General features: G+C 42.5%; 1 protein-coding gene across 3 annotated transcripts; it reads left to right on the top strand.

Moving 5' to 3' along the window:
- The first annotated feature begins 1874 nt into the window (after positions 1-1874).
- Positions 1875-27124, top strand: ankhd1 (ankyrin repeat and KH domain containing 1). 3 transcript variants are annotated; one of them, XM_068325122.1, is made up of 39 exons: positions 1875-2318; positions 6001-6154; positions 11809-11932; positions 12600-12747; positions 12871-13018; positions 13107-13340; positions 13451-13545; positions 14874-15029; positions 15630-15711; positions 15911-16102; positions 16226-16335; positions 16449-16536; positions 16785-16912; positions 17024-17167; positions 17258-17360; positions 17506-17768; positions 17850-18137; positions 18215-18632; positions 18750-18889; positions 18979-19090; positions 19204-19349; positions 19441-19583; positions 19922-20135; positions 20222-20397; positions 20596-20758; positions 20844-20939; positions 21030-21146; positions 21256-21424; positions 21505-21704; positions 21793-22151; positions 22379-22531; positions 22718-22867; positions 23360-24914; positions 25027-25219; positions 25339-25464; positions 25626-25877; positions 25970-26154; positions 26241-26408; positions 26492-27124. In XM_068325122.1, exons 1-39 carry the CDS (start codon positions 2040-2042, stop codon positions 26549-26551), a joined length of 8031 nt encoding a protein of 2676 aa, XP_068181223.1. In that variant the 5' UTR covers positions 1875-2039; the 3' UTR covers positions 26552-27124. The 3 variants fall into 3 exon arrangements, with proteins under 3 accessions (XP_068181223.1, XP_068181222.1, XP_068181221.1); XM_068325121.1 differs by having other exon boundaries at positions 11776-11932; XM_068325120.1 differs by having other exon boundaries at positions 11776-11932; positions 12585-12747.
- The last annotated feature ends 732 nt before the right edge of the window (positions 27125-27856 follow it).

The following is a 27856-nucleotide window of genomic DNA, read 5'->3' as shown; positions in this document are numbered from 1 at the left end:
TATAGGGATTAATAAAGGATTTTATTTTATTAAATATATTTTATCTAAGAAAATGTATTAATTCCCTGGGAATTTTTTTTTTCACTGTATTTTTCAGGAAGCAAGGGTAAGACAACAAACTAGATGAAACAGTACCACACAAACAGACAAACACAGGCATGCATGCACACATACAAACAAACACACATGAAGGGCCTATACAAAACAAAAGACAAATGTAGAAGGATAGGCAGCCATGTGACAACACCCTGGGAGCTTTTCGGAGTTCATTGTATTGCTCAAGGGCACATTGGCAGTGGCCAGGGTCCATGAGAACTCTTGCATTCTTGTTTCCCTCCTTGATGATGACTTTTTTGTTATTTTGGATCAAGTCATAAAATAAGATACTTAGATATGTATTAAACTACTACAGTATGTAAGGATATACTGTATACACAGTGCATGTTGTGTAGAATATTGTTGTACTTGTCATTATTTGGGCAATGGCACTTAAAACAATGCTTTGTAACTACTAACAAATATTTACATACATATTCTCCAGTACATTTACTTTGTTTCTTGAGTAAAGTTTATTTTAAATTATGTTTACATTTATATTCACAACTTTCAACTGTCGGAGTTCTTGAGTATTTTTACAAAACAATACCTTTACATGTAAAACATTTTCATAATCAAGTTCAATGCTGGATCAAATATATGTATGTGAATAATGCATTTATTTTAAAAATAATAATTGGTCATTGATTCTAAAAATGTTTCTGTTTGCAACATTCTCCTAATGTTTTTATTATCAGTAACTGTGTAGGTTCTCAATCATCCAAGTAAATCAAGAAGAACAAAAAAAAAAAAGAAAAAAAAGAAAAAAGAATCAGCTGGACTTGCTCAAGGTTACTTTAAGGTTGGCTGAAGATGTTTCACCTCTCAGTTCTGAATCAGGGGTTTGAAGTGTCACACAGTTCGTGCAAATACTGTACCAATCTTTGAAATGCATCACCCAGTGAGAGACAATGAGACCAAACAAGGTTTGAATGTACAATCAGATGATTTCAACCAAATTAGTGTCCCTCAAAGAAATTACTTATGTGGCATAGATATTCAGATGAGTTCAGTTTTAAAAAAAATTGTCAGTATGCACCCTAATTTTGCACATTAAGGTTAAGATGATGCTTCAACAATGACTATGAAATTAAGATTTTAATGTTTGTTGTGGCTATTACTTACGAAAGCAATGCATGCTTTTGTACTCTACTACCCACGTTCTGTAAGCATGCACAACATATTGACTTATATGAGATTACATGGTACTTATTTGCAGAATTTATTTGTACCAATATTTTAACATCACATACGAAATGTGATTATTATATAAATTGTCATATTGTTGTTTTTATTGTTATTTCCAGTTTGCATGCGAATTTTGTCTGATATCATTCACCTTAAAATTCCTTAAATTTTCCCCCCCTGATTTTAATGTTAAAACTCTCTAATTTAATAAATTTGATTATTTGTACGTTCAGTTACAGGCCTGAACTGAAACCGATTATTATTTAAAATCTCATTAAATGAGTGATTAAAGTTCAGCTCAAGTACAATGCAGTCCCACTGTTGCCCTCCGGTTTATGTGATTTCCAAGTAAGAGTTGATATGAACTTGTTAAGCTAGCTCCTAGTTAAGTTGGCCTACCATGTCATGTCTTGACGTTCGTTCGACAGCCTCGTGATATTGGTAAACCTAACTTTACGTTGCGGTCTCGCACTTGACAAGCACTGTTATCAACCAATTGAAAAGTAAGCGCTTTTATCCTGAACCAATAGAGTGACGAGGATTCACTACAGAGGCGGCCTTTCTGAGAAACGGTGCGTATCGGGTTAGGTTGTTAGAAAGTTAATGGCTGGGGGAAAGAGATCCTCCTCAACCCTCGCTTCGGGAGAGTTTCTGGATTCCCTGAAGTAAAACAAGCAGATATACTACAACGAAGAGCCTGGACGGACGTTTAAGTGAACAACTAGTTCGTTAACACACGTATCGTGAACATAAGTATGCAGGATGCAGTAGCCGGGACGGCAATGCTGACGGACGGCTTCGAGGACGAGATTGACTCGGTGACTCCTCGCTCCCCAGTGGCAGGGATGGGGGTAGGAGCGACACCAGGAGGAGTCGGACTAGGGGGCATTGGTATTGGTGTCGGTGGAAAGAAAGTGCGTTTGTACGGCGAACCAGGCGGACCTGCTGCAGAAAGACTGGATTTCAAATTAGCAGCCGCGGCCGTCCTCTCCTCGGGTCCAGGATCCGGCAGCGACGAAGACGAGGTTTCAGAGGTAGCTACGCTAAGCTAGTTAGCTAAGCCTAACTAGAGAGCCACCGTTAGGCAACATTCCTCTTCTAGCGCGAGCTGGCTGCTAGCTAGCACGTTAGCTCTCAGTTGGCAACCACCCCTTCCCAGGCCGCTGAAATTACATAAATAAACTGGAATTGAAAAACAGTGACACTTTTTGCTAATTATATGTTTAGGTAATGTTGATGTCGATAATATTTTGTTAAAAAAAGTAAGTGTTTACGATAAACGGCTGAAATGTTTTATTTATGCAGCGCAGGCTGTGACCGAGGCCTAGTTCGGGTGGAAGCGAAGACGGCCTTGTTCGGTGCTGCCGTCTTGAAACACCCATCGCAAGTTTGCAGCTCTTTCAGCAGCTCTCGCAGCCACAGCAAATAGAAGATGTCCGTAAAGCCATGAAAGTACACGGTCATCTGAGTACCTGCTATTTCGAAGTTATGGTTCCGTGGCGTCGCTTGTCCAAATAATTTTAATTAACCCCGATTTTTCCCTTAGCTAACTTCAGATCAAGTCGACCTTTAGGGAAGTACTCGAATTTTCGACACTTGTGTGGACAAAATAAACCTTTTGGGTTCTTTTTGTAACTCGTCTATGTTGGTCAGATGGGCTCCGCCACCCTATGTCAACTTAATTTGCGTTGACACTATCGAGAGCGTTTCGTTAACCTAGAAAGGTGTCCAACTTCGCATGTGAAAGGCGGACATACGGGTGCAGGTGTGATAGCATCGCTATCTTTGTTAACCGTACTTTAAACATGTTCCTTCCACGTTTGTTCTAATGAGTGTATAGACTGGAGAAAATATTGTCTTCACGTCACTTATTTGCTATAGTTTTCAAATCGCCTCTACGGTCTGCAGTAATTCGGAATAAATTAAGTGTTAGTCAGACTCGCTAAATGCTACATCCTAAGCTAATATTTTTTTAGTATACCATACCTTGTGTGAGTTGTTAGTTTAAAGATGTTAACATTTGTTAGATATGCGATTGTCAAGTAATTTAATCTTGGCATGGCTATCAGCAGACATTAAAGTGGAACTTTCTGGACTGAGATAGTAAATACGTGATATTTACGTTTAACGTAACGTCAAGTTGATAATCCTCCAAAAGGTAAGGCAGCTGTGATGTACTGTCAAAAACATTGCCATTAAGGTATATGTGAGCAATGCACGTTACCTTTTGAAATGTCTCTCTTCTACTTCATAAATATCTGTCCAAATACTATCCATTTGAAACCTACTACAGGCATAACATTAAGGATCCCAGCAGATACCAGCCTCAATATGATTTGATCACAATTGTTTGAACATTAATTTTTACAACAAAATTTTGGGCAGTGGTATCAAACTCCAAATGTATGCTCACTCAACCTGATAGATAAGCCTGAAAGACTGCCTTTGTTGTGGTGTTGCACTTCAGCAGAGAACTCGCTGCTCTGGGCTGTAGCTAAAATTTGAGTCCCAGGATTAAGCAAATGCCATTCCAGGCCTTTCCAGCTCTCTGGATACCAACACTCAGGCAACTGTAGTTCATTAATAGTGAAGACTGATCTCCATTGTTGATTATGTAGGCTCTCATAGAACTAAATTCCCCATGGGTTGTTCTGCTCTGCGTTTCTGTCATTTAGCTGACTTCCCCTACTTTTCTAATTTTCACCTAAAGTCTGCTATCAGTCTGACCCTAACAGCCAGGTTGCAAGTCATATATGGACACAGACACCAAATGTTGGAGTTTAGTTTTGTCACAGGTTTTTAGCCAATTATTCAATGATGACAGTTTAATGATTATTCTTAATCTTATAATAAAATCATACCATATTGGTAGAACGTGTACCAGTTAGTTGGAATGTCTACCACATATGCCACCCTTGGTACTCAAACTATATACAGTACATGACTTACCATGTGCTTGTAATATTTTTTTTTCTCACCAAAACTGTCAAATACTGACACAAGAGTAATGGGATATCCCTCAAGATAAAAGCGAAACTACCCTTTCTATCATCAAGTCTAAGAAGGATGCAATGTTTAATTAAAGAACGTAATCTTTTGTTTTAATTTGATGTCGCCACTAACAGCAATGTGACATCTGATTCAGAACACATCCTGAGTAATTTGCACAGAACCTTGTGGTGAAGGTAGTAAATTACCCCGAAGATGTCAAATGTCAGTTGCCTGTAGTCTCATCTATTGGCATTGGACCAGCTGTTGAAACTGACTAAATATCAAGTCAGATAAAAGTTTATTCAAAATTTGTGTTAATATTTGTTTTCCAATGTGTCATTGCTATTTTAATCTCATAGTTCTATTCAGCTATAGCAGACAGCTGTAATCAATATTTATGCTGAAGATATTTGTTGGGTACAGTGTAGATTCATTTTTGACATTTTGTTAATGTCACTGTCACTACTGTGACTTTGATACTAATTTCTGAATAACACATTTGGTAGGATTACTGAGATGTGCCAACTGATAGATTTTCACATTTTAACCAGCTCAACTTTATGTTGGTTTCAGTTGATCATTTACAGTCAATTGTAGCGTAGTTCAAATGTTTGTATAGCCGGCACACAAGCAAGTTCTATTTCACGAAGAACAGGTGCAGCACCTGTAACATAAACTTTTAGTGACCAGACAGTTCAAATGCCATACATGGCCATCCTCAGTAATCTTGGTTTAAGTAATCTGGTGTTGATGATTGTGAAAGATTAGGCAACACTTCAATGCAGAGAGAAAGATGGTTGTGGTCTTCCTGCTGTCCAACATGGAGAAACTATCTCCTCTGAAATTTATTTCGTGTATAAAAATGGAGCACACTTTGCATTCATTTTCAGCTCATGCTCTAGCCAAGCCTCTTAAAGTAAAGCAACACACAAACACACAAGCTCTCCCTCTCGACTAAACAGTTTTTTTTTTCCTACTTGCCTGTATGACGTACAATGTCATCCAGCCATTCATCAGCATTTCTAGATCTTGGAACAAGAATGCCCACTAGTGCACTGACACTGATAAGATTCACACCTCTGTGATTGAAAATTGCTTCAGAATGACTTGATGTTTTTCAAAGCTTAGAAGTACAAAATCAATCCTGTCTTCCCTGATTATTTTAAAGGGTGGTACACTGCCCAAAATGGGACCTTTTATAACAGTAATCAACATAACAGCTAAGTAAATAAAGCACAATTGTCTTAATAATATTGACTTCCCTGAGGACTGGTATAACATATATTGCACGGACTGTTTTACATGAGAGCTAACAGGGCCCATACTCAGGTGTGAGATTGTAGTTTTGTTGATTTTAGCTGAAACTCGGCATGTATGCAGGATTTCCACTTCCTGCAGGTGACACTTCCAGTCCTTTGACCCCACTGGTCACTGTTATCTTGTTTGTTTTTATCAATATTAAAAGAAAACGAAAATAAACAAAGGTGCAATGTCGAGTCTTATTGTTGGTGCTATGCTTGTGTCTTTGGGAACACTTATCGAGAAAATATATTAATGCATTAGTTTGTATCCATTAACTATTGTAATGTCACAATTTCTCACAAGTAATTCTGGTTGAGCTAAATTACGATTGCTTGTCCAGATCTAAGGTAATGAAAATTGATAAGAGACTATCTTGACAGCTGGTCAAAGGATTTCTTGCTGTCTTTTGTGTACCTCTTCCAGGTGGAGTCATTTATTTTGGACCAGGAGGACCTTGATAACCCCATCATGAAGACGGCATCAGAGTTGCTGCTGTCCAGTGCTACAGATGGAGTAGATTTGAGGACTGTTGATCCGGAGACGCAGGCCCGACTTGAAGCTCTGCTGGAAGCTGCAGGTATGAATGTCCCTCCTGTGTTTGATTCACCTTAGAACATGACAGGTGTTCATCTGCAGGGCTCTGTTAGTCACACCTCTTTAGCTCATCTATCCTCAGTTTCTTTAACATGTAACTTTAAGCTCCAACATTCCAGCATTTCCTCTTCATTCATTTTAAAGTCCACAAAGATTGAAGTGTTCATTTATATAAGGCTAAAGCCTGAAATTGCAGTACAATATCCTGTTGGTCTTACCAGTATCATATCAGTGTATAATTTTAAGTGATTTGGTTCAATGAATACAAGAATTTGTAATCTAGTGTAAATAAGTATGTGTAGAGTATTTCATCAGGGCCTGGCCTCATTTAGGTTTATGAACATTACAGGGAAGATTAACGGTGTAACTGCTTGAGCTACCACAACATGCAGAATTGAATGGCTAATGGCTAATCTCATTCTATACTCCTTTCTACCTCACTAGTTGAAACAGAAGACATGGCAGCTCACGTTGTCTGTTTGCTTGCATAATAGTGTTTCTTACATTAGGGTGTCTTATAATGATTTTGTATAGTATTTTCAAAGACAAGACTGAATACTGTGGTAGTTGTGACTGAAGTTAGGACAGCTTCGCTATCTCTTTTATGAACAAACTAGCCAAATATCGGTCCTTAAGACCAATATCAGTGAATAATTTGCAACCTCATGTTTAAACATGGTGACATTGTTGGAAGTTATTTTAAATATTAATTTAATTATGCTGTTATTTGATAAAATTTTCTTAATTTAAGGGTTTTTTTGAACACCCATTAGGTTAGAGCTAAGACGTGGTGCTCAACTCATGCGTTGCCAAGCCTTTATAGCAATTGATCTCGTTTAACAGACTTTTTCCAACGCTCCGGACATTTTTCAGTTTCTGTTTTTGGCCGATCTCAAGGTTCTTGAGATCGTGGGTGAGCGCTGACCTACGCAAACTTTGTTGCATCGTAAGATACCGCAACTTCTCCGTCTTCCTGATTCACCATCTTCTGTTCCGTAATTGGATCAGTCGTCATGATACTAAATTCCATGATTAGAAGCCTGATTTTAATGACAAGCTCCACCAGACTGTCCCTAGCCCTCCCCATTGATGTGTATGGACGTCATTGGCAGCAGTGAGTTAAGATATTATGTCCATTGTTTTCATTTTGCAGCAGTCAAAAGCCATGAGAACACGTGACAGTTTTCTGCTGCTGACTGGACTTTGATGAATTTCATTTGATTTTTTTCATGTGGAGGTGAAGAGAAGCTGCATAGTTCCATACATAAGTTGACTGACACCCCTTAGCATGAATTTATTAAATTAGTTCTGTAGCTGGTTGTTATGTTTCAGGAAACTATTAAAGGAAAGGTGTGTCATTTGTTTGATTGTAATGTATGTCTTAGTTCTATGTATTAGGCAGATATTTAGCTGCCAGATTGTTTCCCGTAAAAAGGGGTAAATAGGTTAGATTTGATATAAACAGTCACCAGTGAACAGTAATTTTAAACTTCAACAGTAAACAATAAAACACTGACACCTTAGTTCTTTCAACAATGTCAATTCAGAATTTATATTGGTGTTTTTTTATTTCTGATTAATTGAATCTGATTCCAGTGGTTGCAAAGAGATTGCGAAGCCTCCTTCACAAAATTACCTCAAATTCAACATGTCATGTATGGATTATTAATGTAAGCTTCTGAAGCTGCAAACCCTACTTCAGTGGTCTTGTGCTCATATCTGAAACACTGTCAAGATGTCAAAAATAGCAGATGCACAGAACACAAATCTAACTCTAATAACATAAAATAATGTACAGTTATTTGCTTAAACATAAAATACCCAACAAAGGTGGTTACAATAGAGCCCACTAAATAAATGGATATTTGTATTTTCTGTGGATGACATACTATTACAATTTCAGGCTACAATTTATAGTAGAATAATTTTTCCGATTTAGGCCTATTGGAGAGAATCATGCTCGTTCAAGAAACCCTTTCAACGTAGACGTCATGCATTGCTGTCACAATTAAAACACTTCCTAGATCGCTTTGCTTTTTTAAACGTAATAAAAAGTGGCATGATGAGGCATCAATGTGTGATATATATATTGTGATATATATATTTTTTTATTAATATCAAGCCAGCTCACAACAGGGAAAAGAGGCGTTGTGTGTAACACAGCACTGTTTTTCCACTGTGGTGTTATACCTATGCTTTGAGAAAACGCTTAGTCAACAATGAAATTAAAGGCAACAACAATCAACTTACCTTTTAGATGGTGGTTGAGCTCATCCTCTGCTCTCAGGGGCTCTTGAACCTTGCATTGTCCCTGAAATTAGGAGACATTTTCTGTTAGTTTTCTTCTTGAGTTAGCTGCTAACAGCTAATAGTTGACATTTAAATGTTCTGGCTGTGGGTTGCATAACTCATTATCAAAGCGTCGCACTCCTGTGCTGTCCTTCCCCCTCGCAGCTAACTGATTTGCCTCACTCACTACCTCCATTGCTGGCTCGCAGGCGTTACAATGCCAATTCTCCATTACAAGTGAAATAAATATACAGTACACTTGTTCTGCCATGAATAGGCTGTATAAAAGGACTACAACTACAGAGGGTTGACTTTTAATCCAACAGCAGAGACATTGAAACTGACTATTGTATTTATTTTACTTTGTTGAGAGTCAGAAAGTGCTAGTGCTAAATGACATGTCACAATTTAGATGTTTTTATGGAATGTTTCATGTATCGTAAAGGAAGCAATGTCTGCTTTTTTAATTTTAGTTTATGTTAAATTATATTTTACATGCTCACTGAATAATAGACAACCTCTGATGAGGACGTTTTCCAAAACTTTTCCTCATGTATTCTTCTTCTCTTGCTTTAAAATAAGCCAGGTGCTAAAAAAATTTTTTTAGTAGTTTTGTTTGTTACTTAGCAGCTACTCCAGGGATCACCTGAGGTGGGACCTTCCTTTCTCCCTTGGGCTCAAGAAACCTCAAAGAAAATCTGTAGTGTGTCAAACCCTGGTGCTTTAATATTGTAGTGTATGCATGTTTGAGATTGTTGATAAGATAAATGGTAGAGCTTCTCATGCGCGTGATGAAAATTTATTTTGTAATCCATCAGGTTTTCAAATCCCCTGCAGCATGAGCCTGACTTTGTCAAACTCGGCTAATGTTGCTGGCCCAGGTTTGTGTGTAAACCAACAACCTGTCACTTTTAATTGCATCAGTAAACAATTTGCAGAAAGAGCCAAAGGAAAATCCCCACCTGACCACATATTGTTAAGGCAGCTATAGTGTTTATCATAGCAGATACATAAAGTCTTAATTATACAGGATTCATCAACATAGACAAAGCAGTGGACCCTAATCAATTAATTCAATGATCATCCTACAGGGTTGTTCCAGAAAGTTCAGTATTAAAGCAGCCTTAAAACAGTGAGAAATACCAGCACTTAAGTACAGTAATCCTTTAATAACCAATTCTCAAAATATAACTAAGACAAATAGAAAAAGTTTCAATCAGAATGACCTTTTTCACCTTCAAAATGTGTTTTGTGCAGCATTTAATCTTAAACAATGAAGATCTGGCTCTGAACTATAATAAAATCTGTTTATTTCTGTATAAACAGAGTGGCTTTTTGTTAATTAGACTTGTGTTCTTTATTAAAAACAGAACGAGCTGAATTCCTGTAATTCCTACACATGTCTTAAAATAACTACTGTTCAGAACAAACACTAGAAACCAGAGCAAGCAGCGCAGGTAGTCTAATTTAATCAGTTGTTTTAATTTTCTTTGTCAGAAAAGTCAGACACTCCTGCCGTAACAAAATCCACATTTTTCGTTTTTATAGCTTTATTTCTCATTTTCTACCTTTATCTTTCTGAATACTAAGCTTTAATATCAAACTACGAATTCATTTGAAGTAAAATGTAATCAGTGGGAAGAAAATTCACTACATTATTTTTTACAGATGTTTTCATAGCATTGCTAACAGAATAGAGTGAATGCTAGTAGCATGTCCTGAATCAGCATTTGGTATTTTCACCTGCCCCAACATTTTATTTTAGAATCATTAGATAGACTGTGTTATGTGTGTAAACATGAGTTTTAGGAGCAGTGCAGGAACTGGTGCTTATGGTTAAACACTCTCAATATCCCCTTTACCCTGGATCTTCATCAAATTCTGTGGGTCGTAACAGCTTTTTGCTGTTGTGTGACAGCAGACGTCAGTTGCATGTAGGGGCTGAGGACATTTTTTTAGCCACTTTTCAAATGAAAAACATCAAACTCTAGTTTGATGTTGAGAATTTGATGAAATAATGGCATTACTTAAGCTATTTCAGAGATAAAATGATTTTTAAAATTTTGAATATGGTAGTGGACAGCTGATTTTAATCAAGAATTCTGATTCATGTTAACTTGCTTGCAGTATTGCATGGACTGTTTTCAAACACACTGGGTAATGCTTTTGTCAGCATCCAGAGTAAAGTGTTTATTTAGATTGTATGCTGTATTGGTGTTCCAGTGGTTGTAGGTAGCTCAGTGTCTCCTTGTTTCAGTCAAAACAAAAATCTGTCTATCCTTAACTCTTGTGTGCTCACGGTTCCTTTTGCTTAAGAGTTAGAAAATAAACTCAAACCGATGATGTCACATCAGTTTCTTGCGGTGTATCAATCCCAGATGTATGATCAGTTTATTACGGGTCAGGGAGCTTCTTGCCTTCTCTGACATAAACATTAATGATCAACTTCCTCAACTTCTTGTTTTCTTCTAACTTGAGAACCATTGCGAAATCTGTCTGAAAGCCATTGCTAAGTTTAGCTTGCGTCATAGGCCTAGTGGTCAAAACACAGGAGCACCACAAAGCTTGGAGCTCACTTCTTCCTTACTAATGTATTGCTGAAGGCTGAAGCTGGAAAGTTCAAAAGCAGCCCCTTTTTTTTGTTCTAGTGGTTCCCTTTTTCTTAATTTTTTTAGGAATGTCCTTAAAACAAAGAAGCTCTCACTTTTCTCATCTTTTACTGTGGGTTCATAGCGACAGCTCTTTTTTTCCACCTGTTCTATTCCCTCTCATTCCCCTCTTACTTTTTTTTTTCTTTTTCATGATAAACACACATAGGTGATCACACTTTTACTCTCGGACGGCATTTTGCTTTTGTCCTTGCTGTGCTTCTCTTTGTTAAATTCTGTCTAGTTTCTGTTTCTCCCACATTCACTGCATATTACCCATCTATAATTCACATTATACATTCATGTCCAAGCCTGAAACAATCAGTCTACAGAACTAACACATTCCTCTGTCATTCTTGGTTTAGTTGTATACGGACATCCCATCTACAGTGTTTTGTACCACTTCACTCAGTATTTGGCAAAAGTAATTAAGAATCATAGATGGTGTATTTAAAGTAGTGAAAAAAAGTTTGTAAGCCATATTAACAAATGCTTGTGTGTGTTTTCTGCGTGTGTTATTTTTTTCTTTTTCCTATTTGTGTATGCTGCTACTAACTCTGGATTGGATTGGCTGGACTGGACTTGCTTCTTCATCTGGTCTGGTGTGGTTGTGCTCCCCTGTCGTTTGCCTTGCCCTATGCACCTCTACCCTTTTGGTGTTCGGCAGGCATCGGTAAACTGTCCACTGCCGATGGTAAAGCTTTTGCAGACCCTGAAGTGCTACGGCGGCTGACATCATCTGTGAGCTGCGCCCTGGATGAAGCTGCAGCAGCCCTGACCCGTATGAGAGCTGAAAACACACTCAACGCCGGTCAAGCTGACAAGTATGTATCTCGCCCATACTGACCCTGGCACATGCCAGTTTGTTCTGTACAGTTAGATCCATGTCTAAGAATGCATATTAGTGAAGAGTGTTTTCCTGGTATTTTGCATCTTGTGTACTCCTCTTCCTTGTGCCTCAAATCACATTTTTGGACACATAAATATTGTGTTTGAACAAATGAATATTGTAAACCTTTGATCTCAATGCGTAGGAGTTGGGGACTAAACTCAATTGCACAAGCACACCACTCTGTTTTGTCTTTCATGCTTTTTTAAAAAAAGTTATTTTTGGGGAATGTTTTTCCCTTTTAATGTGTAAGAGAACAGCTGAAGGTGAGACAGGAAGTGCAGGACAGAATGTGGTGGAGACGTGTGGCTAATGGCTCAGGTTAGACTTGAGTCTTTAGCTCGATGCCATGTTTTTCTAAGGCGTTTTTGAGGTGGCTGAATCTGTAGAGGAGTCTCTGTGTGATCAGGGCCTCACAATCCCATGTATTTACAAACAGCTTATCATCCTTAATGTAATGACTTTCTTTCAAATCTGATTTGCGTATACAGTGTTGTTGCATGTGTGTGTGTGTGTGTTCCTTGAATTTCATAGCATAAATGAGGCGTATGTGTGTTCACCTGTCACAGTGGCAGTAATTGTAGCAGTTTGGTTATTTTCAGCCGTAGTTTAGCGGAGGCGTGCTCAGACGGGGATGTCAATGCTGTTCGCAAATTGCTGGACGAAGGGCGGAGCGTCAACGAGCACACAGAGGAAGGAGAGAGCCTGCTGTGCCTCGCCTGTTCGGCAGGTTACTATGAACTTGCACAGGTATGAAAAGGAATGTAGTAGTGGACTTTGAAAGTAATTGTGATTCACCAGTACATATTGTTAGGGAATGTCATATCTTATTTCCACTACTCTAAAACTCAAAACTTTTTCCTTCATCCATAGGTTTTGTTAGCCATGCATGCTAATGTGGAAGACCGGGGCATCAAAGGGGACATAACACCGCTCATGGCTGCTGCCAGTGGAGGTTATGTGGACATTGTCAAACTGCTCCTGGTCCATGGGGCAGACGTTAATGCACAATCCTCCACAGGTAAAAGCCCTCAACATCTCTATAGTGTTAAGATTATTTCCTTGTCTCTCGTCTTTGCATTCAGATGATTCTCTTTGCTGTCTTCCAGGTAACACGGCTTTGACGTATGCATGTGCCGGTGGTTTTGTCGATGTGGTGAAGGTGCTGCTTAAAGAGGGTGCTAACATTGAGGACCACAATGAGAACGGACACACACCTCTAATGGAGGCGGCCAGTGCCGGCCACGTGGAAGTGGCTCGGGTACTCTTGGAATACGGTGCTGGAATCAACACACACTCCAATGAGTTTAAGGAGAGTGCTCTCACACTTGCCTGCTATAAAGGTCAGACTTTGCTGATTTGTATATTTAGGTTCCTTTCCATGCTTTAGTCTTTCGTAATACTTAAAATAACAATACAATGTTCAGCATATGGATTACTGTTTGTCCCGCAGGTCACTTGGATATGGTGCGTTTTCTGTTGGAGGCTGGAGCAGATCAAGAACATAAAACTGATGAGATGCACACAGCGTTGATGGAGGCGTGCATGGTGAGGATCTGACCCAAACCTCCAGACATTTTGTTTTTGCTACTCGTGGTTCCCTGCACATTTTGGTTTATTGAAAAAACTATTTCAGCATTTTTCAGAATAATTTTCTTATTATTTTGCTTTGAGTTTTATTCTTGATTTGCATCTTTTGTACCATCTTACACTTTAATTTTGGGATAATATCACAGATTTAAACAAAATAACTTGAAACTTGAATTCATTCAAATAATTTACAACATAATGCTAGATAAGTGTGGATGTTTATTTCAACTGGACTGTCCAAAGGAGGTATACAAGTTGGAGGTGGTGCTTCCACCTCTTTTCTTATTTTCATGTATTATTTTTTAACACATTACATTTAGTCTCTGTCAGATTAGAGATATAACTTTAATGCCAGCTCAAAAAACCCAGAGCAGTGGTTCTTAACCTTGTTGGAGGTACCGAACTCTGCCGGTTTCATATGCTCACCGAAGCCTTCTTTAGTAAAGAAACTTTTTTTTCTTCTTCAAATTTAAGACATAAGTATATGGTTTACTGTTGTATTTAATGAATTGTGCATTAATGCCACCTTTTCCAAAGAACTAAACCAAGACAGTGCATGAACTCACATGAAATGACCTACCTGCAAATCAGTGTGACTTCTGCTGTTGTTATTGAGAGACCAGTTCAGATATGTGTGGCTTCACCTTGGCAAGTGCTACTCTTATGTTATGTCATTTTCACAGCAAAGTCTGTTTCTTTTGTTTTCCACGCAGCTTAAGGAAGTGTTCCTTTATTTTTGCCAGTGCGAGACTAGAGTTGCTCAACTTGACATTGCAAATCATGCAGAACACTGACTCCCATCACGTTCTGTTATACAGTACATGTAAATTCACGTTAAACATATTAGTCCGACCACTTTTTTTTTTGCTCAACATAGTTACTATGAATTAAAATATTAAAGCAATCAGATGACGTACCATCATGACAGGCATAAATCGACAATTGAGTGCGCAAAATTCATGTAGCAAAGGTAGGCTAATCAATGTAGCGTGATCACCCGCAGCCAGCGATGGCTAAGGGTGGCATGTCATGCCAAATTGACACAATGTGTCAAACGTACACAGTGATTCGTGTATGTTCGGCAAAAACACCCGACACATCGTGTTGGGTGTTTTGTCTTGACCTCAGTCTCCGCCGAACCCCTGAGACCGACTCACCCAGGTTAAGAACCACTGACCTAGAGTCTGTCAGACTTGTACACGACTCTATTATCTAAATTGAAAAGTGAGCCTCTAGATTTATTCAGGTCCTTATCTCTACATCCTCCGTGTGTCTCGCTGTCCCAGGACGGCCATGTGGAGGTGGCACGGCTGCTGTTGGACAGCGGCGCCCAGGTCAACATGCCAGCTGATTCCTTTGAGTCGCCCCTCACCCTTGCAGCCTGTGGAGGACACGTAGAGCTGGCAGCCTTACTCATCGAGAGAGGAGCCAACCTGGAGGAGGTGTGTAAAGAGACAGATGACTAAAGAGTTTACACTTGTTTTTCTGAAGCTCTGTCAGCATCTATTAATAGTGTCCCTGTAGACCTAATTTTCATGTAGTTTTCAACTTTCTAGCAGTCGTACTACTACGCTACTGTTCATACATATTGTTTTAATGCTGCAGTACATCAGCCAGAGAGAATTCAGGAGGTAAGAACGTTGTGCGTCAGAAAGGGCAAAGTTAATTTTTTTAAAAAATTTAACACCAATACTAATTAAAACAAGCAACAAAACTGATGTTTAAAACACTAAATACATTATATTAGGGGAAAAAACTTATTTATTTGTCCTTTACTTTTATTTAAAATAAATACACTCAGCTCACAGTAAAGTTCCTAACTGCTTTAGCACAAGATCACAGAATGCCAGAGTTAAAAGTACTGCCTCATGTTTTTATGGTCTCTCCTGGTCCCCAACATTGACAGATCTTTCTCACACAGTGTCAGTGTCACACAAATAGTTACTGTTTTCCTACCTAAGTGAGACTCAAACACAATAAACTTATGTAGTCAGCCTGCAGTAAGTCATTCTTATACCTGTGAAACATCTGTTTTTGTCCAGGTCAATGATGAGGGCTACACTCCTCTGATGGAGGCAGCTAGAGAGGGTCATGAGGAAATGGTAGCACTGCTGCTGGCTCAAGGTAAGAAGGCTTTAACCCCTCATCTTGGAATGGAAACTGCACTTGAGGTACGGACTAGACTAGATCTAGTCCGTACCTCTCAACCTCTATATACGTTCCTATTATTCCTATGTTTCTGATTTATTCAATTATATAAGCTTAGGATGTGTCAAAAATCAGGAATTCGCTAAGCCTTAACTGATTTTGTTCCGTCATCCAGGTGCTAACATTAATGCCCAAACAGAGGAGACCCAGGAGACCGCGTTGACTCTTGCATGCTGCGGAGGTTTCCTGGAAGTGGCTGACTTCCTCATCAAAGCAGGGGCTGACATCGAACTGGGCTGTTCCACACCACTAATGGAGGCTGCACAGGAAGGCCACCTGGAGTTGGTCAAGTACTTACTGGCTGCAGGTGAGCAAGAGGAATGATGGCATGGAGATATGGTTCAGGGAAAACAAAGTGAAAAGGTTAGGTGCATTGTTAAAATTCTGAATGCTGTTTTAACAGTTTAGATCTCTTGGTTTTGTCATCCAGGGGCAAATGTTCATGCCACCACAGCAACGGGTGACACCGCGTTGACATACGCATGTGAGAACGGACACACTGATGTGGCAGATGTGCTGCTGCAGGCCGGAGCCAATTTGGTATTCCGTGATCTAATTTCTCTGTCATTAATGTTAAACCCTCTGTTGTAGTTTTAAAGTTTTCTACAGCAACCCAAGCTTTATCAATAACAACATCACCTTTATCCTCCAAGGAACACGAGTCTGAAGGGGGGCGGACACCATTGATGAAGGCAGCAAGGGCAGGCCATCTGTGTACAGTGCAGTTCCTTATCAGCAAAGGTACGTTGTAGAAGAGCTGCTCAGATCAGAGTTAAATTTTCTACTTTTAGATAAGTTGCCGTGTCATGATGGGAATTTGACAGCTTACAAATTTATTTGGAAACTGTTACTTGTTGAAAACAGTAATTTGTAAGGAAGATTCTGCATTCTGTAAGGTTTTACACTTCCTGACAGACTTGTGTTGCTAGTGCTTATGTAATGGGTGTGATATTTCATACAATGGATTTCCATGTGTCTCTCTTGTCCAGGTGCGAATGTGAACAGAGCTACTGCTAACAACGATCATACGGTGGTGTCTCTGGCCTGTGCTGGTGGACATCTGGCTGTGGTGGAGCTGCTGCTGGCACACGGAGCGGATCCCACACACAGACTCAAAGTAACACATTATATATATATATATTTACATATATATATACATTAGATCCGTTGATGTGTGAATGGGTAGTAAAAACATGTTGTTTGCACCGTGTATATTTTATCTTTCTAGGATGGTTCAACCATGTTGATAGAAGCTGCTAAGGGTGGCCACACAAATGTGGTTTCCTACCTGTTGGACTACCCCAACAACATTCTATCTGTCCCAGCGCCTGACCTTTCCCAACTCACTCCCCCCTCCCAAGATGCCTCTCAGGTAAGAGGAGCGCAGCATCCTGGAGAAAGGACATGGTTTAAGTACGAGTCAAATCTCTTGACTTAAACTAACACATTTGTGCTGTAACAGGTTCCTCGCGTCCCATTCCAAGCTTTAGCGATGGTAGTGCCCCCTCAAGAGCCCGACCGTGCCCCATCGAATCTCACCACGCCCCCACCCATCTCCAGCAAAGGTATCCACATGTCTCATCACTCACTGAGGGATTTAACAAAACCTGGCTCTCAAAGGAAGTGAAACTGTTGTCTACATTTTTATGGAATTGTTTTGGAAACTCTCCCCAATTCTCTGAATCTTCAAATTCTTTTTCTCTAATGCAGGTGTGTCCAAACAGAGACAGGCAGCCCTTCAGTCTGGTGTCCCCAGCTCAGTTGGCCGTGGCCCTGAAACAGAGCCCCTGCCACCCTTTCACTTATGTCAGCCTCTGGAGTGCATTGTGGAGGAGACGGAGGGAAAGCTGAACGAGCTGGGCCAGAGAATCAGTGCTATTGAGAAAGCCCAGCTTCAGTCGCTGGAGCTCATTCAGGGGGAGCCGCTCACCAAAGACAAGATTGAGGAGCTGAAGAAAAGCCGTGAAGAGCAGGTACAGTCAACTTATCCATCATCAGACCTATTCTAGCAACGCATTAGAAGTCAAATAAGGATACAAGTGTCTACTAACTAGGTGCAGAAAAAGAAGAAAATCTTGAAGGAGCTGCAGAAGGTGGAACGCCAGCTGCAGCTAAAAACACAGCAACAGTTCACCAAAGAGTACATGGAGGCAAAGGGTTTAAAGGAGGAGCAGGAGGCAGGACAGAGCCAGGGTCCAGGACCGGGGCCTGGAAGTGTGACGTCTGCTCCAGGACCCCTTCCCGTGACGCCTGGTGCCCTAGCACATACCAGCTCTGACACAGATGAAGAAGCAAACAAGGATGGGGAGCAAGAGGAGCAGCCAGGAGAGGAAGGAGAGGAGGTGAAACTCTAATATTTACGCTTATAGCCTAGTTCTGACCTGTTGTTTCTAGAAACCTGTTTTCTGTGAATTTTCAGGAAGAAGAGGAGGATGATGATGTGGAGACATCTGAAGAAGAGGCAGATGGAGAAGAGGACAGTTACCCCAAGCTGCCTCAGGTTGGCACAATCCTCTACAGGGATGGGCCACAGTCGCCACAGCAGCCTCCGCTTCCCCCTTCACCGCAGGCCCAGCCACAGCCGCCTCCTCCACCTCTTCAGGCCGCCTTCGTCCCTATTCAGCCCTTGCCTGACTACAACCCCGCAGATTACCCCGGAAGCACCAGCCCGGAGCTACAGAGAGTACTGGTGGGGCAGCAGATGCTGGGCCAACAGCAACAGGGTCAGCAGTTAGCTGGGTTAGGCCAAGGAATGATACCTCAGCAGGCCCCAGACGGGCTCATGGTAGCCACACCTGCACAAACGCTCACGGACACGCTGGATGACATCATGGCAGGCGAGTAGACTGCTGCACCTGAACAGTGGCTGTTGTTGACTTTCATTGGATGTAAGCGTCCGTTAAATCTTTAATCTGAAACATCATGTAACTTTTCCCCTTCTTTCACTGTTGCAGCTGTGAGCAGCCGTGTGCCCATGCTGAACACTACAACCTCACCCACACCCCTGTCCCAACCGCCCACACAGATGCCTGCTAACATTGCCTCGCCTCCTTCAGTCTTGCCCCTCTACCCCTCTGTTGACATAGACGCACATGTAAGATGATGCAAATTGAAAATGAAAGAAATCTAGAAATTGAAAAGTGATCATAAGCATTGCATGTTTTTTTTTTTTTTGATGCACAGACGGAGAGTAATCATGACACAGCGTTGACGCTGGCGTGTGCAGGAGGGCATGAGGAGCTTGTGTCTGTCCTTATTGCGCGGGGAGCCAACATTGAGCATCGGGACAAAAAAGGTGTGAAAGCATGACGATGAAGACTTGTGATGTAAACCGCAGAGAGGTTCGACTGATTCCTCAGTGCTTTCTTATGGAAGATAACTGAAAATCCTTCCACCATCTCTGGACAGGTTTCACTCCTCTGATCCTGGCAGCCACTGCTGGACATGTTGGGGTTGTAGAAGTGCTGCTGGACAAAGGAGGCGACATTGAGGCTCAGTCAGAGAGAACCAAAGACACGCCCCTCTCCCTGGCCTGCTCTGGGGGCCGCCAGGAGGTACGTTTGCCTCCAGTGTTGACTATCCACATTCATTCTTTGTTTTTCCGTTCCCTTAAACAAATCTGTACAACCGCCACTTGTTTGTCAGGTGGTTGAGTTACTGCTGCTCCGCGGAGCCAATAAGGAACATCGCAACGTGTCCGACTACACACCACTCAGCCTAGCTGCTTCTGGAGGTTACGTGAACATTATCAAGATTCTCCTCAATGCTGGAGCAGAAATTAACTCCAGGTGGGGATCAAGGTCCTGAGTATTCACTTGTCCGCTCGTATTAGGTTTACCTGCTCGTTAATACAAACAACGTTAATACAAACTTAAGGAAAATAGTTTTTTTCCCCCCTACTTTGTAGACAAGTTTAAGCTACACTGTGCCAGACACCCTAAATTATAGTAGAATAGTACCTAAAACAATAAAGAAGTAACTCAAAAACCAAGAGTTCTTAGCAACAGCTTTGTTGAATTGTAGTAAAATGACATTAAGTGAAGCCAAGACCTATATTCAGAGATAGAGGTGCTCTTGTGACTGCACACTAGAGATTAAAAACCAAAATTATTTACATTCTCAACAGGACTGGCAGCAAGCTGGGGATCTCACCTCTGATGCTGGCAGCTATGAACGGTCACGTACCAGCAGTGAAGCTGTTACTGGATATGGGGTCAGACATCAATGCCCAGATCGAGACAAACAGGAACACAGCGCTGACCCTAGCTTGCTTCCAGGGGCGAGCTGAGGTTGTCAGTCTGCTGCTTGATCGCAAGGCCAACGTTGAGCATCGGGCTAAGGTGAGACATCTGATCACATTCATCACACACAGACCTCCAGTTTCAGGACTCGTAAATGAATTTTATTACGAACTCTGTTCTTGCAGACCGGCCTTACTCCTCTGATGGAGGCAGCCTCAGGAGGATACGCAGAGGTGGGCCGAGTGCTTCTCGACAAAGGTGCTGATGTAAATGCTCCGCCTGTTCCGTCATCCAGAGATACAGCCCTCACCATTGCTGCCGATAAAGGGCACTACAAATTCTGTGAGCTGCTCATAAACAGGTGAGAGCTCTCACACGTCTACCTGTATTGAGCTTTGTCGTAGTTTTTATTGTCTGCGTTTCAGAGTCAATGTTTTACACTTTGAGTGCCAGTGAGGTAAAGGTATGAAGCAGGATCTGGAACTCATTAGTTGTTTGCAATAGTGTGTTTAATCTTGAAGCTAAATTGCATTTGCGTGGTTCCTTCGCTTCTTTGCAGGGGTGCCCATATTGATGTACGAAACAAGAAAGGGAACACTCCTCTTTGGCTGGCGGCAAACGGTGGTCATTTTGATGTGGTCCAGCTCTTAGTGCATGCTAGTGCTGATGTGGATGCAGCAGACAACCGCAAGATCACTCCGCTCATGGCTGCCTTTCGCAAGGTATGGTTTTACAAAAACCTTGATTGTAAATGTTCACAAAGTCCTTTGGCAAGCCTCTCCTGACAAGTTAAATTTAATATTTTAGGGTCATGTCAAAGTGGTTCAGTATCTTGTGAAGGAGGTCAACCAGTTCCCATCAGATATTGAGTGCATGAGATATATTGCCACCATTGCTGACAAGGTAAATATTTCTCTTTTTTTTAAATTGTCAGGCTACAAAACTAATGGACATGTTAGCAGAGTCATAATTCTACATTTGTTTTTGTTGCAGGAGCTGTTGAAGAAGTGCCACCAGTGCATGGAGACCATTGTCAAAGCCAAAGACCAGCAGGCAGCCGAGGCCAACAAGAATGCTAGCATTCTCCTGAAGGAGTTAGACTTGGAGAAGGTAATGTCAGATTCTGTGACTGTGTTTGGTGGTTCATGTATTCTGTATTTACTGCACACACAAGGTGAGGATAAACACGGTTTTTCACGTTGTTGTTCTTGTGTGACAGTCCCGAGAGGAGAGCAAGAAACAGGCCCTGGCTGCTAAACGTGAGAAGCGTAAGGAGAAACGCAAGAAAAAGAAGGAGGAGCAGAAGAGGAAGCAGGAGGAAGAGGAGGGGCAAAAACCCAAGGAGGATTCCTCTGAGATGCAGGAGGAGAAGGAGGATTCAGCTGATGGTACTTTTTCTATTAATTACACTTATCTACCATTTACAGTAGAATGAAGTGGTTGACAGTCATCCTTTCCCCACTTTCAGAAACAGAGGTGCCCATTGAGCCTCCAAGTGCAACCACCACCACCACCATTGGAATATCTGCCACCTCCACCACTTTCACAACAGCTTTTGGTAAAAAGCGAGCGAGTGTTGCCACCACCCCCAGCACCAATCGCAAGAACAAAAAGAACAAGACTAAGGAGTCCACGCCCAATGAGCCCATCATATTACAGGATCCGCAGGTCAGTCCAGCTTTTCACTTTGGAGTTTCACTCCTCATCTCCTTGTGTCTGATTATCCACATTGAAAGTTCTCTTGTCTTCTCTCTAGGTTGCGCTTGCACAGCATAAGGCTGACAAGAACAAGATCCACGGTGAGCCACGGGGCGGAGGAGGGGGAGTTACGGGTGGCAACAGTGATTCTGACCCATTGGATAGTACTGACTGTGCCAGTGAGAGCAGCAGCAGCGGAGGAAAAAGTCAGGAGCTCAGCTACCTCCCTGACCTCCCCTCATCTGCATCCTCCTCTTCCTCCTCCTCCTCCTCCTCCTCTTCCTCAGCCCTCCCATCAGGGCCAACCCAGTCCCAGATTCTTCTGCGTGGCCCAGAGAAGAGACACTGTCCTCAGCCACAGACTGATGGAAAAGTGGAAAACAAGGTCACAGTCTCCATCTCAAAACCAATTCAAAAGTGAGTTCTTGTTGGCTTCATGTACTTTTATCATCGTGAGCACCAGTGTCGTTGCTCATCTAGGGGTTGAAAATGTAATTTTTATTCGAGGACTTTTTGCTGTATTTCATTTTTATGTTTGACACTTTTTCACTTTAACCTTTTCTGTGTTTTCAGCCAGTAGCAAATTGCACCCTCGTTATTTGTAACTGATCAATTGAAATTGGTCATTTTGTGTTTTGTCACAGAGCTTCGGACACAATTGACTCCACCTCCAACTCCCTGCCCTCTCCATTCAAGACCATGGTTCTTCCTGTCACCTCACCCAACAGTAAACTCAGCCTCACAAGCCCCAAGAGAGGCCAGAAGAGAGAAGAAGGATGGAAGGAGGTGGTCAGAAGGTCAGTGTTTGTGTGAATAAACCTGGTTACGGTGCAGTCTGTTACATCAGTCAACTCCCGATGACAAAGTTCGTCTTAATGTGCATACATTTCTAACAGAAAGACACAGGAGTTGGTAGTTAAGTAGTGTTATCATGTTCCTGATAACGCATAGTGATAAATGAAATGTCACTGGTTGTTCTTAAGATCAAAGAAGCTGTCTGTGCCGGCCTCTGTCGTGTCCCGGATCATGGGTAGAGGAGGCTGCAACATCACAGCCATCCAGGATGTGACGGGAGCTCACATCGATGTCGACAAGCAGAAGGACAAGAACGGGGAGAGGATGATCACCATAAGGTAAAAGAAACGCCCTCTGCTGGACAGTAAATGCCACTGCAGCTGGACTGTAGGAGGGTTAGATACTGAGCATTTGGATGATGTCATTCATTTCTCCAGGGCCAGTCTAGCCCTGAGTTTAAGATATTGTGGCGTTTGGTGTGGTACAAATAGAATTCATGAAAGTGCAGTAGATCTTTTTCTCAATTTCTTAAAAACTAGTGACTCTATATAATACGCAATGAAAATAGCGTTTAATTATCTTTTACAAATAAAACCAGCGGTGCTTACAGGCCTGTACAGTGTACTTCAAAAGTCAATAATGACCAGAAATATAGATAAACATGCAGACTTTGACCAGATTTTTCACTAATACTGGAAATGTGTCAAACAAGGAGCACATTGAAGGTTCATTACTAAAAACACCTCTGGTTGAGCAAAATGATCTCTTTTTTTGTTTTTAACTTGTAGCTCTAATCCATGGTCTAAGTAAAGTGTGCTTTGCTGTTACAGAGGAGGCACAGAGTCCACAAGGTATGCAGTCCAGCTGATCAATGCTCTAATCCAGGACCCAGCCAAAGAGCTTGAAGATCTGATTCCCCGAAATCACATTCGAGCCCCTGGTTCTAAAACAACCTCAGCTTCATTTGCTAGTACCACAGGAGCCTCTAGTGGTTCAACAACTGGGCCAAAAGCACTCAGCTCATATGTCACCCCCACAGGCGTCTCATTCCAACCCTCTTCATCCTCATCTTCAGCCTCCTCTCAGGTAGGGGGAAAGATTGGAAAAGGGCTGTCATCAAATGTCAGACAGCCGTTTCCGGTGTCGCTGCCCTTGGCGTACGCCCACCCTCAACTCGCTCTGCTGGCCGCACAGACCATGCACCAGATCAGACACCCTCGTCTCCCCATGGCCCAGTTTGGTGGCACCTTCTCTCCTGCTGCTAGCACCTGGGGACCCTTCCCTGTGCGTCCCGTTAGTCCAGGCAGTGCGAACAGCTCCCCCAAACATAATGGAGGAACCAACGCCACCGGAGGCCAGCCCAGAGCCAACCCCACCCACAGCGAGCACAGCAACGCGGGCAGCTCTGGAGTTTCAGCTGCGATCACCAACACCACCACCAACACCATTGTTTCTAACACCTCTGCAGCTCTAGGCGCGCATCATACCTCCAACCTTACCCTTTACAACGCCCCGCCAAGCGCCCCCACGCCTTCGTCTGTCAGGAAACAGCTCTTTGCCTCTGAATCCAAACCTGCTGGTGTTACCCCCGTATCTCTGGCTGCCACCTCCACCAGTGGAAGCAACGCAGTGCGAGGCACAGGTTCGCCTGCGCATCACAGTTCAACAGCGACCACCGCTGTAACTGCTCCTCAGCAGCCGGTCGGCCCCGTCTCACAGCCCCCCCTCAAGTCCTCTAAAGCAGAGCCCAGCGCTGTTGTACTTCCTGGGAAGGACAAACCCTCTGTACCAGCAGAGAACCAGTCTATCTCTGTCAGCGAGGGCATCAACACCGTGGGCTTCACTGCCCCAGCCATGGCTTTGCCCCCCAAGCCAGAGCTCCGACAGCACTTACCTCCTCCTCCTTCTTCCTCTGTACCATCCTCAGATGCTGCTCCACCCCTCCTCAACCCCCAGCACAGCTCCCACCTTCCTGCACCGCCTCCCACTGTCCTGTCACACAACATTGCACACCCGAACAACACCGTGCCCCACTTCTCAGCCCCCGCGCCCCGCGTCTCCCATCGTATGCAGCCACCAGGGCCTTATTATTCCCTTCCTGAGCAGCAGCAGGCACAGCAGCAGTCTGTATTTGTGCCCTTCAATGCTCAGCAGGACGCCCCGAAACAGACCCAGACATCTCAGCCCGCAAGTTTGCCCCCTCAAGTCCCGACTCAAGCCCAAGCCCAGGTGCCAGGCTCCCTTCAGGTCTCTGCCAACCTGGGGATGATGAACGGTTCACAGATGCAGCATGTGGCCAATGCGGGCAAGCCTCAGCAGATACCCCCCAACTTTGGTCCTGCAGGTCTCTTCAACTTCAGCAGCATTTTTGATAATAATAGCCAGGTCAGTTCAATTATCAATAATCATTTCATTGATTTCCAGACATCGTGTTCTAATTTAAGCTGTGTTTCTGTAATGATTTACAGCAGGAGGTCGTGTTTTTGTGTTTGCTTAGCAGGTTGGAAACAATCAGGTGTGGGGTGCATGCCATCTGCCAGCCCGGTCACCCCCGGAGCAGTCGTACTCGGCCCCCCCAGCCTACATGAGCATGGGCCAGATGGAGAACATGATGCCCCCTCCTCCTCCAGACAGCTCCAAGGCCCCTGGCTACCGCTCTGCCTCCCAGAGGATGGTGAACAGCCCCATCGGTAGTTGTATTTTCATTTTAGTTCCTTTCTGATCATTTGTTTTTATGCTGTAAGGTTTTAGATGCATATTGATTCCCTACCTGTTCAATAACAACACATTGTCTTTTCTGCACTCACAGCTTTGACCAGCTATGCCACCAGTATCTCTGGCAGCCCTGTGTATCTGCATGGTCATACGGGGGTCGGCACGCCCTCATTCAGCAGACAGCACTTTTCCCCTCATCCGTGGAGTGCATCCACATCAGGTACCAAACGCACTTTCTGTTTTTTACCATCTTCAGTTTTCGACTCAGAATTCCGTAACTTTTCTATGTACAAATGCTTGAGTCACTACCAATGAATGTATGAAGTAATGCTTTTGATGATCTGCTCCCTGACGGCCTCTTTATGGTGTCATCTCCACTAGGTGAATCTCCCGTCCCTCCTCCCTCTACGGTGTCCTCTTCAGCCCTTTCCACCTCCGCTGTGGCTCCTCCTCCCCAGCCTAAGCCAGGAAGCTCATCGCAGCAGGACCGGAAGGTGCCTCCCCCCATCGGCACGGAGCGGCTGGCCAGGATCAGGCAGACGGGTTCTGTCAACCCACCTCTCCTGACCACCAGCTACACAGCATCTGTTGGGCAGGGAGGCATCTGGTCATTCGGGGTCGGCAGTGCATCAGGTAAGCGCTGTGATGTTTGAATACAGACCTCAGGAGTTCCGCACTTGTAGCCGACGTCCATTCACAATTCTAACCTTTGTGTTTTTCTGCAGAGGCCATGTCTGGTTGGTCCCAGCCACTGATGAGTAGTCACATGATGCACCCTCAGCTGCAGGCGGAGCAGTCTGCCTTCTCTCAGCACCAGCCTATGGAGCAGGATGACACAGGCATTGCAAACCCTGCTAACAACTACCACCAGCCTCAGCATTTGCCCAACAGCTACATGGACTTCCCAAAGGTAACACAAAGCTCTGTTTTGAGGATCTGTAGCCGACTTCCTCCAATGGACACATTTTCACCAGCTGCTCTTCATTGTCTGTACAGGGGATGCCGATGTCAATGTACGGAGGGACCATGCTGCCCCCTCATCCCCCCATGGCAGAGGGGCCGGGGGGGCCCATGTATAATGGTTTGCACGCTGGTGACCCTGCATGGAGCTCCATCATCAAAGTGGTCCCGAATAATGGAGATAACTCCGACCCACAACAGCAGGCAATCTAGAGTTCCTCTAGAGTTAAACTGCCATTTGTCTCTTCTGGTTCTTGACATTCTAACGTAGTCTCTTCTCCCTTTAGGTGTGGCCTGGTACCTGGGCACCTCATGTGGGTAATGTGCACCTGAACCACGTCAACTAGAGAGCGTCCACCGCAATCAGACTCGCACAGCATGACCCACAGTGCAAACATGATACCAACTGACTAATATGACGGAATAAGACAAACGATAAAATTAAAACCACGCTACATGTTGTTACCTAAATAGAGATCTGACATGGCAAAGCAGAGGTTGAAGAATTGGAGGTTCTCTTGACACCATTCTTTGATGTGCCTATCTCAAACAAGGAAAGAGTAAACTAGGCGAGAGCTGTTATCAGCGCTCCCATGATGCAAACAAATGTGCGATCACCTGTTCAACAGGATCCATTCTCTACATAGTTTAGCGATTTTGACTTAAAACCCACATACAGCGTTCTTGGGCTACAGGGGGCTCAACATGAAGTAGCTATTTAAACGTGGCCCAGAACTAGATGATGATTACCTAAAGAGGAAGAGAAATCAGAACCTTTTAGAGTGGTAAATACATGTATAATTGTTTACATACTAAAAAGGGTTAAAAATGAGAGTAAATTTCATGTCGTATAGTGGCTCTACTTTATGTAGCCTGTATTAATGTGAAATATTTACCTTAATATTCAATAAAAAGATTGAAAAGTATTTGTGTGCTTTGTTGTGAACATTTACTTTGTGTTTTGACTTCAATTGACATCGGGTATAAATTTCATTGTGAATTTCTCTCACTTCTGCCCGCCTCTTAAGGAAATCTGTTCTTGGCAGGTCACAGCTGGAATGTCCATGCCTGCCTTTTTGGGTGCAAATTGCTTTTAATTAGATAAGTTTTTAAAAAAAATTTGCTTTAACATCTAATTGAACTACCTGGAAGGACTACACTGTCACACTGGAATCACAAGTGTTAAATATGTATATGCAGTACATTGGTGGGTACATTAGTGCTTTTTTAAAATCATGCAATCAGAAGCAAAACCATTATTTTTTAAAGGTAAAACAGTTCTTGACAACTTTTAAATTGAAAATGGGACAGTTGTAACATTTTAGTGTACTGTTTAATTTTTGTTGTTACAAAACCAAGTTGTGCAAAAGATCTAGTAGAAAAATTAAAAATAAACACTTTATGGGGCAGACGAAATCCAGTGGCATCAGGTTTACTTCATAAACAGTAAAGCAGGATTGAAATTTTTTTTGTAGTCTGAAGGTTATTGAAATGTAAAAAAGCTCTCCATAACTAGTAGGAATCATCAATGCATCCCAAAGGAACAACTTAAATTTCCAAGATGGTGACATTTGATCGGGTTACAGTGAAACTGACTATGCTGTTGATACAAGGAGTTTATGAAGGCATTTATCGTCGCTTAAAATTTCATA

The sequence above is a fragment of the Antennarius striatus genome, chromosome 10 (assembly GCF_040054535.1).
Source record: "Antennarius striatus isolate MH-2024 chromosome 10, ASM4005453v1, whole genome shotgun sequence".
In the NCBI taxonomy this organism is placed as follows: domain Eukaryota; kingdom Metazoa; phylum Chordata; class Actinopteri; order Lophiiformes; family Antennariidae; genus Antennarius; species Antennarius striatus.
The sequence above is the reverse complement of the archived record's forward strand: the minus strand, read 5'-3'. Positions and strand labels throughout refer to the sequence as shown.